Below are 17,685 nucleotides of genomic sequence, written 5' to 3' on the forward strand. Positions count from 1 at the left end.
AAGCAAGGGAGGTCTTGCTGCAACTGCACAGGGTACTGGTGAGGCCGCAGCTGGAGTACTGTGTGCAGTTTTGGTCGCTGCACTTGCGCAAGGATATTTTGGCCTTGGAGGGAGTGCAGAGGAGGTTCACTAGGCTGATACCGGAGATGAGGGGGTTAGACTATGAAGAGAGACTAAATAGACTGGGTCTGTACTCGGAGTTCAGAAGGATGAGGGGGGATCTTATAGAGACATATAAGATAATGAAAGGGATGGATAGGGTAGAGGTAGAGAGATTCTTCCCGCTCAAAGGACAGCAGGACTAGAGGGCACAGCCTCAAGATAAGGAGGGGGCAGTTTAGAACGGAGTTGAGGAGGAACTTCTTCACTCAAAGGGTGGTAAATTTCTGGAATTCTCTGCCCGTTCAAGTGGTGGAGGCTAAATATATTTAAGACATGGGTAGATAGGTTTTTGGTAGACAAGAGAATTAAGGTTTATGGGGAGAAAGCGGGAAAGTGGAACTGAGCCACTTGATCAGCCATGATCTTATTGAATGGCGAGGCAGGCTCGAAGGGCTAGATGGCCTACTCCTGCTCCCCCTACTTATGTTCTTATGGTGAAGCACAGAATTGAAGTTGGTGATCCAAGACTACATTCTTCAGACTACAGTCATCATATTTATTCATTTCCCAATCATGATTTTTATTAATGGATTTTTCATTAAGGCCTTTAATCGGTAGCTGTATTTCAATGTGAAGGGAATCTAGAGATATGGAGATGGGGCGAAAGAGTGGAGTTAACAAAACAGAATTGATCCATGTCACCTAAAATGGCTTACCTTCTGACCCCTGCATTTTTACCGCTATATAAAGCAGGTGAAGGAGGGCAATGAATTTTGAAGGACATCCATACTTCAGCAGAATGTTTTAGAATGTCTCAAATTTAGAGTCAAAGGTCTTTGACAAGTCGGAGAACACTGTGCAGAGAGACTAATGTTGTTCACAACATTTTTCTTGTAGTTGGTTAGCTGCAAATATGTCAGCCATGTCTTTGATGGCCTAATCCCACAGGTTCAGGGTGTAGCTCTTCAGATGTAATAAGCCGAGTCAAGATAATTTTTGTAATGACCTTTCCTATAATGGAAAACATGGAGATGCCTCTGTAATTTGCACAGCTGGATTTGTTATTCAAGTGTGATAGGAGTACATGCTATTGCAGCCATGATCAGTGGGAGTGGGGGGTCTTGTTGCCACTCTGCACAGGGATTGTGAGCAGAGGGAGGGAGGATGATGATCGGGGCTGCCATTTGGGTGGGGCAGGATCGGAGCTGGCCCAGAGACATCCGGGAGGCCAACGATCAAGTGGCCGCTGTGCAAATGCCAATTTCTGCTCTGACAGATCAGCACATGCTCAGCACTACACTGCTGGCTTTTGCAATGGGAATAGGCCCGGCCCCATGATTTTCAGAGGGAATCCTGTTACAGCATTCTGAAATGCTCTGTGTGTCAGAGATTCATTTTGAAAATCCCACTTTTAAAAACCAGTGGGAGTTACTCCTGCTTTCCCATGAATTGGGGACTTTGGAATTTTTTTGGGGGAGTCCCAGCCTTGTTCTTTATAAAATTTCTCTTTCTTTTAATGCTGAGAAAGTGCAGGATTACTGTATTAAACATATGTCTGTAATCTATTTAAAAGTCTTCCAAATGCTATACATCTCCATCTCTTAAATCTTAAAATTTTCAAGTTAAAAATGTTGAATAACGTAACTTGTATAAAATGCCAAATTTTGCTGTACTTTTTTGCAATCAGCAAGTCTGGGGGTTCATGGATTTCTCGGTCACAAAGACCAAGACCATCTGCACAGCTGCCTGCACTGCTTCCTTCCCTTCTCCTGCCTCCCCAAGCTGCCAGTACCAATTTCTCCAAGTTCAACCCATCCATGAGACCCACTTACCTTAGTCATCTTTTTACTGAATTTGCTTTCCTAGACACCGTGGAGGAGGAACTTCTTCACTCAAAGGGTGGTGAATCTCTGGAATTCTCTGCCCGTTGAAGTGGTGGAGGCTGCCTCGCTAAATATTTTTAAGAAGCGGGTTGATGGGTTCTTGATAAGAGAGGGGATTAAGGGTTATGGGGAGAGGGCGGGAAAGTGGAACTGAGCCACAACAGATCAGCCATGATCTTATTGAATGGCGGGGCAGGCTCGAAGGGCTAGATGGCCTACTCCTGCTCCTATTTCTTAAAATAGAACATATTTGACTTTAGTTTTGTTCCTATATGTTGTGCTACTCTGGTGCCCCTACTGGTTCTACCACCATTGTAAGAAGTCTCACAATACCAGGTTAAAGTTCAACAGTTATTTGGTAGCAAAAGCCACTAGTTTTTGGAGCGCTGCTCCTTCGTCAGGCAAGTGGGAGTTCTGTTCACAAATAGGGCATATAAAGACACAAACTCAATTTACAAAATAGTGGTTGGAATGCGAGTCATTATAGGTAATCAAGTCTTAAAGGTACAGACAATATGAGTGAAGAGAGTGTTAAGCACAGGTTAAAGAGATGTTTATTGTCTCCAGACACAACAGTTACTGAGATTTTGCAAGCCAAGACAAGTCATGGGTTTACAGATAGTATGACATGAACCCAAGATCCCACTTGAGGCTGTCCTGATGTGTGTGGAACTTGGCTATTAGCTTCTGCACAGCGACCCTGCGTTGTCGTGAAGGCCGCCTTGAAGAATACTTACCCAAAGATCAGAGGCCAAATGCCCTTGACTGCTGAAGTGTTCCCCAACAGGAAGAGAACACTCTTGCCTGGTGATTGTCGAGCGATGTTCATTCATCCGTTGTCATAGCGTCTGCACGGTCTCCCCAGTGTACCATGCCTTGGCACGTCCTTTCCTGCAGTGTATCAGTAGACAACATTGGCCAAGTTGCAAATGTATGTTCCGTGTACCTGGTGGATGGTGTTCTCATATGAGATGATGACATCTGTGTCAATGATCCAGCACATCTTGCAGAGGTTGCTGTGTTGTGTAGTATCATGGTCACTGCTCTGAAGGCTGGGTAGTTTGCTGTGGACAACGGTCTGTTTAAGGATGTGTGGTTGTTTGAAGGCAAGAAATGGGGATGTAGGGATGGCCTTGGCAAGATGTTCGTCTTCATCAATGACATGTTGAAGGCTCCGAAGAAGATGTCATAGCTTCTCTGCTCTGGGGAAGTACTGGACAATGAAGGGTACTCTGTCTGCCATATCCTGTGTTTGTTTTCTGAGGAGGTCGGCGCGGTTTTTCACTGTGGCGTGTCGGAACTATTGATTGATAAGTCGAGCGCCATATCCTGTTCTTATGAGGGCATCTTTCAGCGCCTGGACGTGTCTGTTGCGATCCTCCTCATCTGAGCAGATCCTGTGTATACAGAGGGCTTGTCCGTAGGGGATGGCTTCTTTAACATTTTTAGGGTGGAAGCTGGAGAAGTGGAGCATCATGAGGTTATCCATGGGCTTGCGTTATAGTGAAGTGCTAAGGTGACCGTTCTTGATGGAGATGCGTGTGTCCAAGAATGCAGCCAATTCCAGAGAGTAGTCCATGATGAGTCTGGTGGTGGGATGGAACTTGTTGACATCATCATGTAGTTGTTTCAGTGATTGTTCACCGTGAGTCCAAAGGAAGAAAATGTCATTGATGTATCTAGTGTATGGCATCGGTTGAAGGTCCTGTGCTGTGAAGAGGTCTTGTTCGAACCTCTGCACGAAGATGTGTGGCATATTGAGGTGTGAATTTGGTCCCCATGGCTGTTCCGTGTATGAAGAACTGGTTGTTGAAGGTGAAGACATTGTGATCTAGGATGAAATGGATGAGTTGTAAAATTGCATCTGGCAGTTGTCAGCATTGAGACTGAGGCAGTTGCAGCAATGCCGTTGTTGTGGGGAATGCTGGTGTAGAGCGCCAAGACATCCATTGTGATGAGGAGTGCTCCTTGTTCAACTGCTCTGCATGTGCTGAGTTTCTGTCGGAAGTCCATAGTATTGCGACAAAAGCTGGGGGTTCTTTGTACAATGGGTTCCAGAATGCCCTCAACATAGCCAGAGAGATTCTCACACAGGGTCCCATTACCCGATACAGTGAGACAGCCGGGTGTGATTGCCTTGTGTATCTTCGGGAGGCAGTAGAGATTTCCAATGTGGGGAGTACGTGGGATGAGAGCATGGAGGGTGCTCTGAAGGTCCAGCATCTACCACCATCACGCAGCACCCCCTCCCTCCCCCACCCCACCCTCAACAGTTCCCAACACTTTCAGATCTTGAGTGCAACCACCTGTTCATCTTTTCCCTTCAGGATTCCAGCCTTCTTCATCTAGCAGTTCTGCCAATCTCCACATGAAGCAATTGAGCTTTGGTCCACACTGAATAGATAAATATTTAAGGTCTGGGTTACACTAAAAATATTTTGGGGGCAATAATAATAACTAAACCAAACATGTGTAAACTACTAATGAATTTCTTTGCAAAAATAATTATTGCAAGATATTTGTTAAATGGGCACTTAAATTAGTTTGGGTGGAAATGTTTTCATTTAATTGAGTGATTTATTTTTGTAATGAAATGTAATGCATGATTTATTTGATGTCATTTTTCTTCCACGAGTGAATCACTTATACCAATCCTCTTTCTTTTTCCTTCCAGGATGATGAATTTGTTGTTTATAGCACTTCTCAGGTGAAAATTAAATATGTTGTCCAGTTCTGCATTGATGAAGATCAACTAAAACCATTCCATCCTCTTATTAACATAGCTCCTGAAGAAACCAACCCTTCAATATTGACATCTGCAGACATTGACATAGGTTAGAATTACCTCGTATGTTTTTGTGCTTAACATTTAAAATGAATAAATTGCTGCACAATTAATGAATCACTAGTTAGAATCTCAATTCTAATTTTTTTTTCAACTATGTTAAACAAAATGCAAAGATGTGCAGGTTAGGTTGATTGGCAATGCTAAATTGCCCTGAGTGTTAGGGGATTAGCAGAGTAAATATGTGGGGTTACAAGAATAGGGCCTGGATGGGATTGTGGCCAGTACAGACTTGATGGGCCGAATGGCCACCTCCTGCCCTATGGCGATTCCATTCCATGAATAGATATATGCATAAAGTACCAATTTAATGGTAATTAATTCTGCAGAAAACAAATTTGTGTGATACTATCATTTGCACTTTCAAATGATGCCCAAAAATTTAAGTTCATAAAAGTAGAGGAAATGAATTGATCTGAGGGGCACCTGCTACAGATCCATTTCTAGAGAGGAAAGAAAAATATTGAGTCGACATTTGTTAATTTGATTTTCTGTAATACTCAGGTTCAGTGGTGTCAGACATTCATAAGAACATAAGAAATAGGAGCAGGAGTAGGCCATCTAGCCCTTCAAGCCTGCCCCACCATTCAATAAGATCATGGCTGATCTGACATGGCTTAGTTCCACTTTCCCGCCTTCTCCCCATAACCCTTAATCCCCTTGCCTATCAAAAACCTATCTACCTGCGTCTTAAATATAATTAGCGAGGCAGCCTCCACCACTTCAACGGGCAGAGAATTCCAGAGATTCACCACCCTTTTGAGTGAAGAAGTTCCTCCTCAACTCCATTCTAAACTACCCCCCCCCTCTTATCTTGAGGCTGTGCCCTCTAGTCCTACTGTCCTTTCTGAGCGGGAAGGGCCTCTTCACCTCTATCCTATCCATCCCATTCATCATCTTATACGTCTCAATGAGATCTCCCCTCATTCTTCTCAACTCTAACGAATACAAGCTGAGTTTATTCAGCCTCTCCTCATAGCTCAACCCCCTCAACTCCAGTATCAGCCTAGTGAACCTCCTCTGCACTCCCTCCAAGGCCAAAATATCCTTGCGTAAGTGCGGCGCCCAAAACTGCACACAATACTCCAGCTGCGGCCTCACCAGTGCCCTGTACAGTTGCAGCAAGACCTCCCTACTTTTATATTCAATCCCCCTCACTATGAAGGCCAGCATCCCATTTGCCTTCCTGACCACCTGCTGCACCTGCAAGCTGGGTTTTTGCGACTTGTGCACAAGGACCCCGAGGTCCCTCTGCACCGTAGCATGCTGCAGTTTTTCGCCATGTAAGTAATAGTCCTTCCTACCATTATTCCTACCAAAGTGGACCACTTCACACTTGCCAACATTAAATTCTATTTGCCAGTTCCTGGCCCATTTGCCCAGCCTATCTAGATCCCCCTGCAGACTTTCCACACCCTCCGCACAATTTGCCGTTCCACCAGTCTCGGTGTCATCAGCAAATTTCGACACCATACACTCGGTTCCCTCCTCCAGATCATCTATATAAATGGTAAATAGCTGAGGCCCCAGCACCGATCCCTGGGGCACTCCACTAGTCACCAACCGCCAATCCGAATAGCACCCGTTGACCCCCACTCTCTGCCTCCTATTTGACAGCGAATCCCCTATCCATGCTAACACCCTACCCCCAACTCCATGCCCCCTAACCTCCTGTAACAACCTCTTGTGCGGCACCTTATCAAACGCCTTCTGAAAATCAAGAAACACCACATCCACCGGTTCTCTATCCACCGCACTAGACACATCCTCATAGAACTCCAATAAATTCGTCAGACACGACTTCCCCTTAACGAAACCGTGCTGCGTCTGCTCTATCAAACAATTCTCAAGATGCTTCGCTATTTTCTCCTTGATTACAGATTCAAGCATTTTACCTACAACAGATGTTAAACTAACCAGCCTATAATTCCCTGCCTTTTGCCTGCTACCCTTCTTAAACAAGGCGTAACATTAGCCGTTTTCCAATCTTCCGGCGCTTCCCCGGAATCCAGCGAGGTTTGGAAAATAATCATCAAGGCATCCACTATCACCTCCGCCATTTCTTTCAGAACCCTTGGATGCATTCCATCCGGTCCTGGGGACTTGTCCACAGTCAGTCCCTCCAGTCTGTCGAGCACTGCCTCTCTAGTAACAATAATGTCATTCAGGCCCTCAACTCCTACCATCTTTCCATCGCTAACACCCGGCAAATTATTCACATCCTCCTCTGTGAAGACCGAAGCAAAAAAGTTATTCAAGGCCTCAGCCATTCCCTCATCCCCCACCACCAAGTCCCCCCTCTCATCCTCTAAGGGTCCAATGTTCACCCTAGCCAGCCTCTTCCTTATTATATATTTATAAAAACTCTTACTATCCTTTTTTATATTTAGTGCTAGCCCAGCTTCATAGTTTATCCTTCCTTTCTTTATCAACTTCTTCGTCATTCTTTGTTGATATTTAAACCTCTCCCAATCCTCTTCCCGCCCACTACTCTTAGCCACTCTAAACGCATCCGCTTTTAATTTAATACTCTCCTTTACCACCTTCGTTATCCACGGCTGATTATCTCTCCTCCTACGATCCTTTTAACCTGTAAATGGTCCAATCTGTCTTTCTTGTATAGAAATGACTGCCACTGTCCTGTATCTATTTCAATAGTAGAGAGACTCAGTGATGCAGCAACCTGATCTCTTATCATTTGCATGTGTACTCTTCAGCCTCTCTACATAGGGATTGTATTAACACTAGTAGTTGTAGTAATTCAATTCCTTTACTTACAGATGATTTGGAAATTGCTCAGGATCCTTCAAAAAATGTTAAGTCTGGCCTTCAGGACAGTGCCGGCAATGAGATTGCACTGCAGGAATTTCATGTAGAGGCAAAGTTAATGGACCTTGTTGCACAGGTACCAATGGTGATTGATCAGGATGCTAAAATTCAGAAGACAGGAAAATAAATGTTGTTCGTTACAAAAATACAGAGGGGTAGAGATTTCTTCTGTGTCCCAGGAATAAAGACAGTATGAAAATGGATTTATAAATGTTGTAAATATTTTTACCACTCGCAAACAAGAAAAAGGAAACACGTATGCACCCATCCCTTCTCTTTATCAGTGTTATACTTTATACTTTTTATGTCCATTTTCGGGGAAATAGGATGGAGCTCAACCAAATGAGGGATTACATGTAACTATTTCCAATTTAATACAATTTCAATTTGCATAACTCTCGAAGTCCATCAGTAAGTATGTCATTTTATCTTCTAGGTTATGATTTTCCAGTCCTACACAAACCCCAATGTTTTTCCTATAGAAGCTAAGTATGTATTTCCCTTGGATGATGCAGCAGCTGTATGTGGATTTGAGGCTTTCATTAATGGAAAACATATTATTGGCCAGGTAATTAACCTAAAGCTTCTCATTATTGTAAAAAGACTAAAACAAGATTATTTCTAAAGACATTGCAATCTGTTTGATGGATGTTCTACTGTATATATTTTTGTCTGCTGCTGCTCCTATTTGTTATGTTCTTTTGTTCCAAGTTTCTGACTAATGTAAAATTGCATTTGTTTGTGTATATTTTCATCTTTCTGTTCTGTTCTTGTAGGTAAAAGAAAAGCAACAAGCTCATCACGAGTATCAACAGGCCATCAAACAAGGTCATGGGGCCTACCTAATGGATCAGGCTAGTGCTGTAAGCCTTAAACACTTTTTCATTTGCTGCACTCCCTAATAGACATAACAATGAAATACTCAAATAAAAGCAAGAAACTGCAGAAGCTAGAAATCTGAATTAAAAACAAAATGCTGGATAAACAACAGGTGTAGTAGCATCTGTGGAAAGAAAGAGTTAATGTTTTGAGTCCAAATGACAATTCTACGTAGACTCAAAATGCTAACTCTGTTTCTCTCTACAGATGCTACCAGACCTGCTGAGTTTATCCAGCATTTTCTGTTTTCTTAACCATGAAAGAGATTGAATAACATTTTTAGAATTTTGTAACTTCGGTTGGAGTGTAATCCGTAATTTGACATAAGGCCCTGCATCCAACAATACTACTTAGCTTACTTAAAGATTTCTATTTTGTGACATTTTTTGGTCAGTAATAATGTATGAAACACTTGGGTATGTTTCCTATTGGGGGGAAGGATTATGTTCTTCTTTCATTGCAAATAGGAGTTTTATCTATTTTCTTCATAATTAAATGTTTAATAACCATGATATAAACAGGTAAATTCAGACCTTTAAGCATTTTAATCTGATAACTAATGATCTATTTTTTACTTAATGTTTCAGGATGTCTTTACCATTAGCATTGGAAATCTACCACCAAATGCCAGTGTCATCATTAAAATCACCTACATCACTGAACTCTCTGTCGATTATGAATACATTTCCTTTCTGCTGCCTGGAAGTCTTACATCCCAACAACAGGACAAAGCATTGCAAGAGAAAACTCAGGTTCAATTTCCAAATGTTTCTTTTGATTAATCTATTGTACAGAATTAATTGAAGCCACTGGCAATGACAATGTTATCATCATCTTCCAAATGTACTTGACGTTTCTTTAGAGTGACAGGATTAAACCATTATTTGAATCCAAGTGCTGTTCAAAACATCGAGGGCTTTTTCTCTGTGAAGACAAAACTGATTTGTTTCCAGCAACTGTTACAGTTGACCTATTTCCAGAATATTTTTCATGTCTTCTACATAAAGACTGGTACAAAATATATATTTAATAACTGCTATTTTTTTACTCCCAGTAATAATTTGACCTGTTGCTGTTTCTGATGGACCCACCCTTGCTTTCATTAATCTCTCGCTATTTAGAATCCATTTTTAGGAGCTGTATTTGACAGCAAGGCACAGTATTAAGAACATAAGAACGTAAGAAATAGGAGCAGGAGTAGGCCATCTAGTCCTTCGAGCCTGCCCCGCCATTCAATAAGATCATGGCTGATCTGTCGTGGCTCAGTTCCACATTCCCGCCCTCTTCCCATAACCCTTAATCCCCTCTCTTATCAAAAACCCATCAACCCGCGTCTTAAAAATATTTAGCGAGGTAGCCTCCACCACTTCAACGGGCAGAGAATTCCAGAGATTCACCACCCTTTGAGTGAAGAAGTTCTTCCTCAACTCCGTTCTAAACCGCCCCCCCTTTATCTTGAGGCTGTGCCCCCTAGTCCTACTGTCCTTTCTGAGCGGGAAGAGTCTCTCCACCTCTATCCTATCCATCCCATTCATCATCTTATACGTCTCAATGAGATCTCCCCTCATTCTTCTAAACTCTAACGAGTACATCCTACCCCCGTTCCAACTAAAATGTCTGTAGGCAGCCTACCCATCAAAAAGCTGGCTACCCCACAGGTATTTTATGCTGCAAAGATACCTTCTCTCCTCTGATTATCTGGTCATTATCACATTGCTGTTTGTGGGACTTTACTGAATGCAATTAGACTGACGCACACCCTACATTAAAACAGGTAGTACACTGCTAAAGTATTAATGGTCTGTAAAGCACTTTGAGATGTCCAGTGACCTTTTGTGCATCCCCAGTTGCTCCAACATTGAAGACTGCCTTCAGTTACCTGAAGGTTCCAAACTCCGCCATGCTTTCCTCTTTTAGGCACTCTTCAGATCAAGTATTGGATCATATGACCTAATATTTGTATGTGGATCAGTGTTATATCCTGTTTTATAATACTTCAATAAAACATCAGTTGAGATGTTTAATTACAATAAAAACACTATCTAAATGTAAATAGTTGTCATTGCACACGATCTCTACTTTTTCTCTTTCACTATGTTATTGGTTCCAGTTACCCACTACAGAATTTCCTTCACCCAGTCTATTTTGCCCCTTGCCCTTGGACCTGACAGGCAGTAGTCTATTCAGGACTATCAGGTGCAGATGTGAAATAGTCTATCTGCACCTCAAATGATTAAATTTCTTATTATACCTCTGGCCCTCTTCTCTTAACCCTATGGCCTCTGCCACTTCAATCTCTTAACCGCCCCCTAACCTTTTGCCATTCCCATCAAACTTGCATTCGTTGTGTGCACTGTGATATTCAGCCCCTCAAACAACTTTAAGCTGCAGAAATTTTCTGCGCTCGCTATCTAGAGTCCTCCCACTCCTTATTCTTTGTTTCATTGCTCCTTCATACAGGGGGACTATGACATGTAATGTATATCACATGATTTCTTCCTTTTTGTATAGTGCAGAATGTCCCTAACTTCTACTTAATTTCAGTAGTTTAAAGCTTGACTGAGTCCACCTGGAGAAGCAGTATGGTTATGATTGACATTCCTAGATTTCAGAAACTCCCACAGCGTGTAAGTTCAACATGGCACTAGTTTGTACTGTCCTACTGTAATTAACACCAATGAATGATGAAAATCATGCTGGCAGACTATTCCAAACTTGGATTAAGAAAAGCATTTGGAGGAGAATTAATCCAACTTGAAAATTATAGTTCTGATCATTTATTCAGAACTGCAGTGATGAAAATATCAAACCATGTGAACCCCTGAAAGCAGATGATAGGACTAATCAGAGAAGAGTGAAACAAAATTAGAAATGTGGCAGAAAAGAATCAGGCTGAAAACTTATTCCTTCATGTATTGATTCTTCAGTATGTTTAACCTTAACAATCCCTAGTTGCACAAAATAAACTAAGAGCTTCAGGTTATGTTTCACAAACAATTCATAAATCTCTATAGCAACATCAACTGGAAAATATATTTCCAAATGCAAAGGTTGCATTGGAACTCTAATGTATAACGGAATGTAAAATTGCAAGTGAATGCCATTGATTCCTTTCACTATATGTTCTTGTCTTCATTGTGCTGCTAGGAAGAACGGGTAGATAGTGGCATTGGCTAGTACGAGGGAGCAGGATAGCTGTCTAACGCTCATCCAGAGTATGGCCTGTATTATGGGTGAAACCAAAAGGGAGGATGAGCAGCAAGTATAAGATCATTTTAAAATAAAGATTCTGAATGGAGATAATGTGTTGATGTAGTCTTGAAAACTGTTTTTCAGGAATCTCTGAAAAAAATGGATGTGAAACAACAGGAGCCAGCTGGGTAAGTCCATCAGCATGGATATTTGGCAACCATAGCAGTCATTATAAATATTAATTGTTAAATACACTGACCTAGAGATTGAATTGGTGCAGTCCACACTGCGTGTGTCTCATGAGGCTGGCAGCAGGATCATGGCAGTTTGGTCGACCAGCCTCATGTGCTCATCAGTGATGAGCTTCTGGTGCAGCACAGTAGCACAGTGGTTAGCACTGCTGCTTCACAGTGCCGGGGACCCAGATTTGATTCCTGGATTGGGTCACTGTCTGTGTGGAGTTTGCACATTCTCCCTGTGTCTGCATGGGTTTTCTCTGGGTGTGCCAGTTTCCTCCCACATTCTGAAAGACATGCTTGTTAGATGCATTGACCTGAACAGGCATTGGACTGTGGTAACTGTTGGAATTTCATAGTAACTTCATTGCAGTGTTAATGTAAGCCTTACTTGTGACTAATAAATAAACTTTAATGTGATATCAGGCACCTACAGAGCAATCCTAACCAATCACCAACACAGAATGGACCCTTGGATGACAATTTTATGCCAGAAAACTGACGGCACTGTGGTTAGCGCTGCTGCCTCACAGTGCTAGGAACCCGGGTTCGATTCTAACCTTGAGTGACTGTCTGTGGAGTTTATATGTTCTCCCCATATCTGCAGGGGCTTCCTCACACATTCCAAAGATGAGCAGATTAGGTGGATTAACCATGGTGCAGTGTTATAGGATATAGGGTGGAGGGGAGGGCCTGTGTGGGATGCTGTTTTGGAGAGTCAGTGCGGACTTGATGGCCAGATGGCTCTTTCTGCGTTGTAGCAACTCTACGGTTCTAAAATGGGTACAGCACTATCAACATCTCAGCTGTACCCATTTTAGAACCATAGAATCACTGTGCTGGATAAGTGATGTTTGAGCCACATGGACCAAGACATCGGTCCAAGGTTGATTTCTTGTCATCAAATTGGTTGAGAATAGCTAAGCAAAGGTGGAGGTACAACAATTGACCTTTGACTCTGGACTGAGATGGGGAACACTGTCAGGGTACCTATTACTGGAATCACTATTTAGTGACTCCTGCTGGAAAGTGTAACCATGTCAACTTTGACTGAGCAGAGCATCAGGTTTATCTGTGATGCTCACCCTCTTGTTTCTTCCCTTCCATTTCCCATGTGTGGCTGACTAGAGTGTCTGCTCTAATTGTTGAAGCTCATGCATGAAGGGAGGTCATTAAAGATTTCAAAGCACTTATAGACATGATCACAACATTACTTACCATTTTCAGGAGATAAAAGAAAATGTGGGGGAAAGGAAATATCAAGTCTGACAAGATCAAGTTTCCTTTGAGTCAGTCTTTAGCATATCAGTAAATATTTCACTACAACCATCTGCACCCCTTCACCCCATGGTGGGGCCAGCGAGCCAGTGAAATCTTTGTTCACGTCGGAGGGGCCAGAAGATCCCACTGGCATGATAAGCTGGTAAATTCTGGCCGATGAGTCAGGTTTCTGGAATTAAATTAGCTCTAAGATGATGAACTTGAAGATGAAAAGTAAAACTTGGCAGATTCAATAGTCTCATAACTGAGCCAAGCAAATTTGCTATCGTGTTGGGCACTACTGATAATTGACTAGCCAGCCTAGCTTGGAAATTGGATCAGGATGGGTAGACCCAGTGTGAATGGGTTCTTTTAATTCAGCTACAGATAATTTTGCATGTCACAGTCTCAATAGATGGGATTGTGCTGAATGGACAAGCAGTAGGAAACTTATCTTATAGTTTTGTGGATGGTAAAGCATCATGTCTTTGTATGGCTATGCTCCAAATGTACCCCTGCTCTGACTGGCAATTCCTAAGCACTGGATGTTGCTGATCGACTCTGTGGACCTGAGTAAGCAGCCTATTCTCCTACAATGGAAAGTATCATAGCCTGAATCTGGCTACATTAGGGGTACCATTCACATACACACGAGACAGGGTAGGTGTAGGAAAATGCTTTGTTGAAATGGTGGCGCGGGCTCGTTGGGCCGAAGGGCCTGTTTCCCGTGCTGGGTTGTTCTTTGTTTATTCATTCCATGTCAGATAAACAAAAACACTGCTCATGGATGGATTTTTCAGTAGTTCCGTTTTCATAAGAACATAAGAAATAGGAGCAGGAGTAGGCCATCTAGCCCTTCGAGCCTGCCCCGCCATTCAATAAGATCATGGCTGATCTGTCGTGGCTCAGTTCCACTTTCCCGCCCTCTCCCCATAACCCTTAATCCCCTCTCTTATCAAGAACCCATCAACCCGCTTCTTAAAAATATTTAGCGAGGCAGCCTCCACCACTTCAACGGGCAGAGAATTCCAGAGATTCACCACCCTTTGAGTGAAGAAGTTCCTCCTCAACTCCGTTCTAAACCGCCTCCCCCTTATCTTGAGGCTGTGCCCCCTAGTCCTACTGTCTTTTTTGAGCGGGAAGAGTCTCTCCACCTCTATCCTATCCATCCCATTCATCATCTTATACGTCTCAATGAGATCTCCCCTCATTCTTCTAAACTCTAACGAGTACAAGCCTAGTTTATTCAGCCTCTCCTCATAACTCAATCCCCTCAACTCCGGTATCAGCCTAGTAAACCTCCTCTGCACTCCCTCCAGGGCCAAAATATCCTTGCACAGGTGCGGCGCCCAAAACTGCACACAGTACTCAAGCTGCGGCCTCACCAATGCCCTATACAGCTGCAGCAAGACCTCCCTACTTTTATATTCAATCCCCCTCGCTATGAAGGCCAGCATCCCATTCGCCTTCCTGACCACCTGCTGCACCTGCAAGCTGGGTTTTTGCGACTCATGCACAAGGACCCCGAGGTCCCTCTGCACCGTCGCCTGCTGCAGTTTTTTGCCACGTAAGTAATAGTCCTTCCTACCATTCTTCCTACCAAAGTGGACCACCTCACACTTGCCAACATTAAATTCCATTTGCCATTTCCTGGCCCATTCGCCCAGCCTATCTAGATCCTTCTGCAGACTCTCCACACCCTCCGCACAATTTGCCTTTCCCCCAATCTTGGTGTCATCAGCAAAATACTTTTCAAAATTTTCAAAATACTTAATTATGGTGATGGATTTCTATGCATGTTTCACATCCAGGTGTGGAAAATTACACAGTTGTACCATATGAAGCTACTATTGATTCAGTTTTCTCCACCCCATCTGGCAGTGCATTTTAATGTATAAAGAAAAAATGTTTTCCCTCAGGCCACATTTTAGTTTTGCTAATTATCTTGAAATGGTACCCTCCTTTTTCATAATTTATTATAGTTAAGTCTTCATGATTGTAAATGCCAATGGTAAATCTTCTCTTGGCCTTTTCTGCTCTAAGAAGAACAACTTCAGCTTCTCCAGAATATACATGTCTTGGGAACATCCAAGGCAATCTCTTCTGTACCATTTTTGGTTTTTGTGTTCTCCCTAAAGTTGGGGACCAGAATTTGCTGTAATACTTCAATATGTTTTATACAGATTTAGGATAACTGCCTTTTATTCTTTATGCCTCTGGCATAAAGCCTATGATCCCTGATATTTATGGTAACCAGTCCTGCCACTTTCGAAGAATTTTGCCCATTTGGTACTTCATCAAACAGCCTTTGGGCATCAGTATACAATATTAAGTGTATTGCCATTATCTATAGACCCAGTCAACTAAAGGAAAATCTCAATCAAGTTAGTCAAATACAATTTGCCCCTGTTGCCATTTCCTACATTATCCAAGTGACTGTTAATTTTCTTCAGGATTAGTGGTTCCAGAAGTTTCTCCATCACTGATATTAAACTAACTGGCCTATAATTTCCAGGTTTATTCTCCCTTTTTTTGCACAAGTATATAGTTAAGCATTCAAGGATCGTGGCTACTAATCTTGCTTCCCTCAGCAACATAGGATGCAGCCTCTTAGTCTAACAAGGAAGAGAACTTGGTCAAAGCTAGAATAAGCAGTTCCTCTTTTTTGAAACAAAGATGCAAAACATTCATTTGGTACCTCAGTTATACCTTCAACCTCCATGAGGAGATCTCCCTTTTCATGTTTTAACCCCACTGTGGCTCTGACAAACTAATGTTCATATATCTACAGGAGACCTTTTCTTGTACTACCTCCGCCCCTATTTCCTTTTCCAATTCTTATTCATTTTTACGTTCTGCCTAATGTATGTTGTCTTGTCAAGCTAACATATGTTGTTTTTTATCTGCTTTACCCTAGCCTCTAACTCCTTTTGTCATCCTGGGAGCAACGTTAATTGCTGTAAGGCAAGATTCCCACCCCATTCACAGGAGGAAGTCTCATCTTAGCTGCCAACCAATCAGATGGTTGCTATCTCTGTAGTCCCATTAGTGCCACCGGGAGTCTCTGCAGAGACTTGTTCCCAATAGTGAGGAGCCCAGACTGATATGTAAGTCAAATGTAGGGGCTCTTGATGAAGGGGGTGAGCAGGGATAGGGGGCAGGGTTATAGACAGAGTTGATTAACTTTGAGAGGGGGTATTTACAATGACCTGGAAGGCCTTCTCCAAAGGAGACCCCACTTTCCAAAATCAGCCCATACTGCTAAATTTGTTGGGATTAGTGGATGGTGTGGACCTCCTTGCATTTTAGACAGCTTGGAGGTGAGAAGGATACCCATTGGATTTCACATGTACTATGTCTTTGTACCCTCCAGCAGAAGAACATTAAATCCAGCCCATTTAGCAGTACTGCCAGTCTACAATGTTGTCAAATTAGGAGAAAGCAAAGTGCTGCACACATTTACTTAGCATGTCCAACTGCCTTTCGTGTTGTAATGAAGAGTAGAATTTTATTCTCAGCTCCTCTTTCCTCCTATCTGTTGTTATAAAGTGGAGCATGATCTCCGCTCCCCCCCCACCCCCGAGAACTAACATTTAACCATTCAGAGTGCTTTGTCTCATTCACTGTAAAAGTGAGTGTGAAGTGGTATCATCTGCTCTTCAACTTTTAATGGTTAGATCAAAATAACTGCCTGAAAAGCAATCTAAAATCAACAAGTGACAATTTATTTATCTAACAGTGAATTAAATTATTAACAAACAAAATAAAACACAATTCTAATGGAATGCTGTTCAGATGAATACAATTCATACTTATTAACACAACAGAATTTAGTCACTCACTAAATTACAACTAGTTTGTTGTCTTCCAGAATATTCTGGGCTTTCTCTGTTGATTTTTCTGTATGGAACTGCTTTCTTTTTTGGTACCTTCACTATTGAGATGGTGCTTTTAGCTAAGAGCTTTGAGTTGGGCAAATGGCAGTTACTGTCTCTCTCTGAGAGCCAAACTAAGCTACTACTCTGGCAGGCGACAGTTTCTCTCTGCTCTTGTGCCACTCTCACCCTTTTAGACCTGTGATAACATATCAACATCCCCACAATATGATTGGTCTCAAGTTGCCAAAGCCATCAATTTCAAATCTAGTAGGTTGTAGGTATCCAAGTGTCTAATTTAAACTGATGGGCTGAATTCAAAAACATTCAAATGCTTGAAGCCTGTTACCAAGGCAACCCTGTTGTTTGGCTTTTGATACAAGTGTTTCAGTCTGTGTACAGGCACCATATGCACATGCATGTTATTTTTACTCTTCTAAGCACAGCACAAGAAAGGGTTCATGCAATGCGTTTACCTCTTAGTGTTTTACAATTTTTTTTATAACTTTACAGACACCAAATTCTAACATCCTACTTCTCAGTTCTGCAACACTATTCCCTTGGATGAGACTTCATTTGATATC

General features: G+C 42.3%; 1 protein-coding gene across 4 annotated transcripts in view; it reads left to right on the forward strand.

Moving 5' to 3' along the window:
• The window catches only part of parp4 (poly (ADP-ribose) polymerase family, member 4), a 107,949-nt gene that overhangs the window by 40,289 nt on the left and 49,975 nt on the right, over positions 1 to 17,685 (forward strand). For all 4 annotated transcript variants that reach the window (XM_080197295.1, XM_080197297.1, XM_080197296.1 and 1 more), the window contains 6 exons: positions 4,660 to 4,819; positions 7,611 to 7,735; positions 8,096 to 8,227; positions 8,436 to 8,522; positions 9,126 to 9,290; positions 11,875 to 11,918. In XM_080197295.1, the coding sequence (XP_080053421.1) occupies positions 4,660 to 4,819; positions 7,611 to 7,735; positions 8,096 to 8,227; positions 8,436 to 8,522; positions 9,126 to 9,290; positions 11,875 to 11,918 (713 nt within the window). The remainder of the gene's footprint in view (positions 1 to 4,659; positions 4,820 to 7,610; positions 7,736 to 8,095; positions 8,228 to 8,435; positions 8,523 to 9,125; positions 9,291 to 11,874; positions 11,919 to 17,685) is intronic.

The sequence above is a fragment of the Carcharhinus amblyrhynchos genome, chromosome 10 (genome assembly GCF_965287045.1).
Source record: "Carcharhinus amblyrhynchos chromosome 10, sCarAmb.v2.hapA, whole genome shotgun sequence".
NCBI lineage: Eukaryota > Metazoa > Chordata > Chondrichthyes > Carcharhiniformes > Carcharhinidae > Carcharhinus > Carcharhinus amblyrhynchos.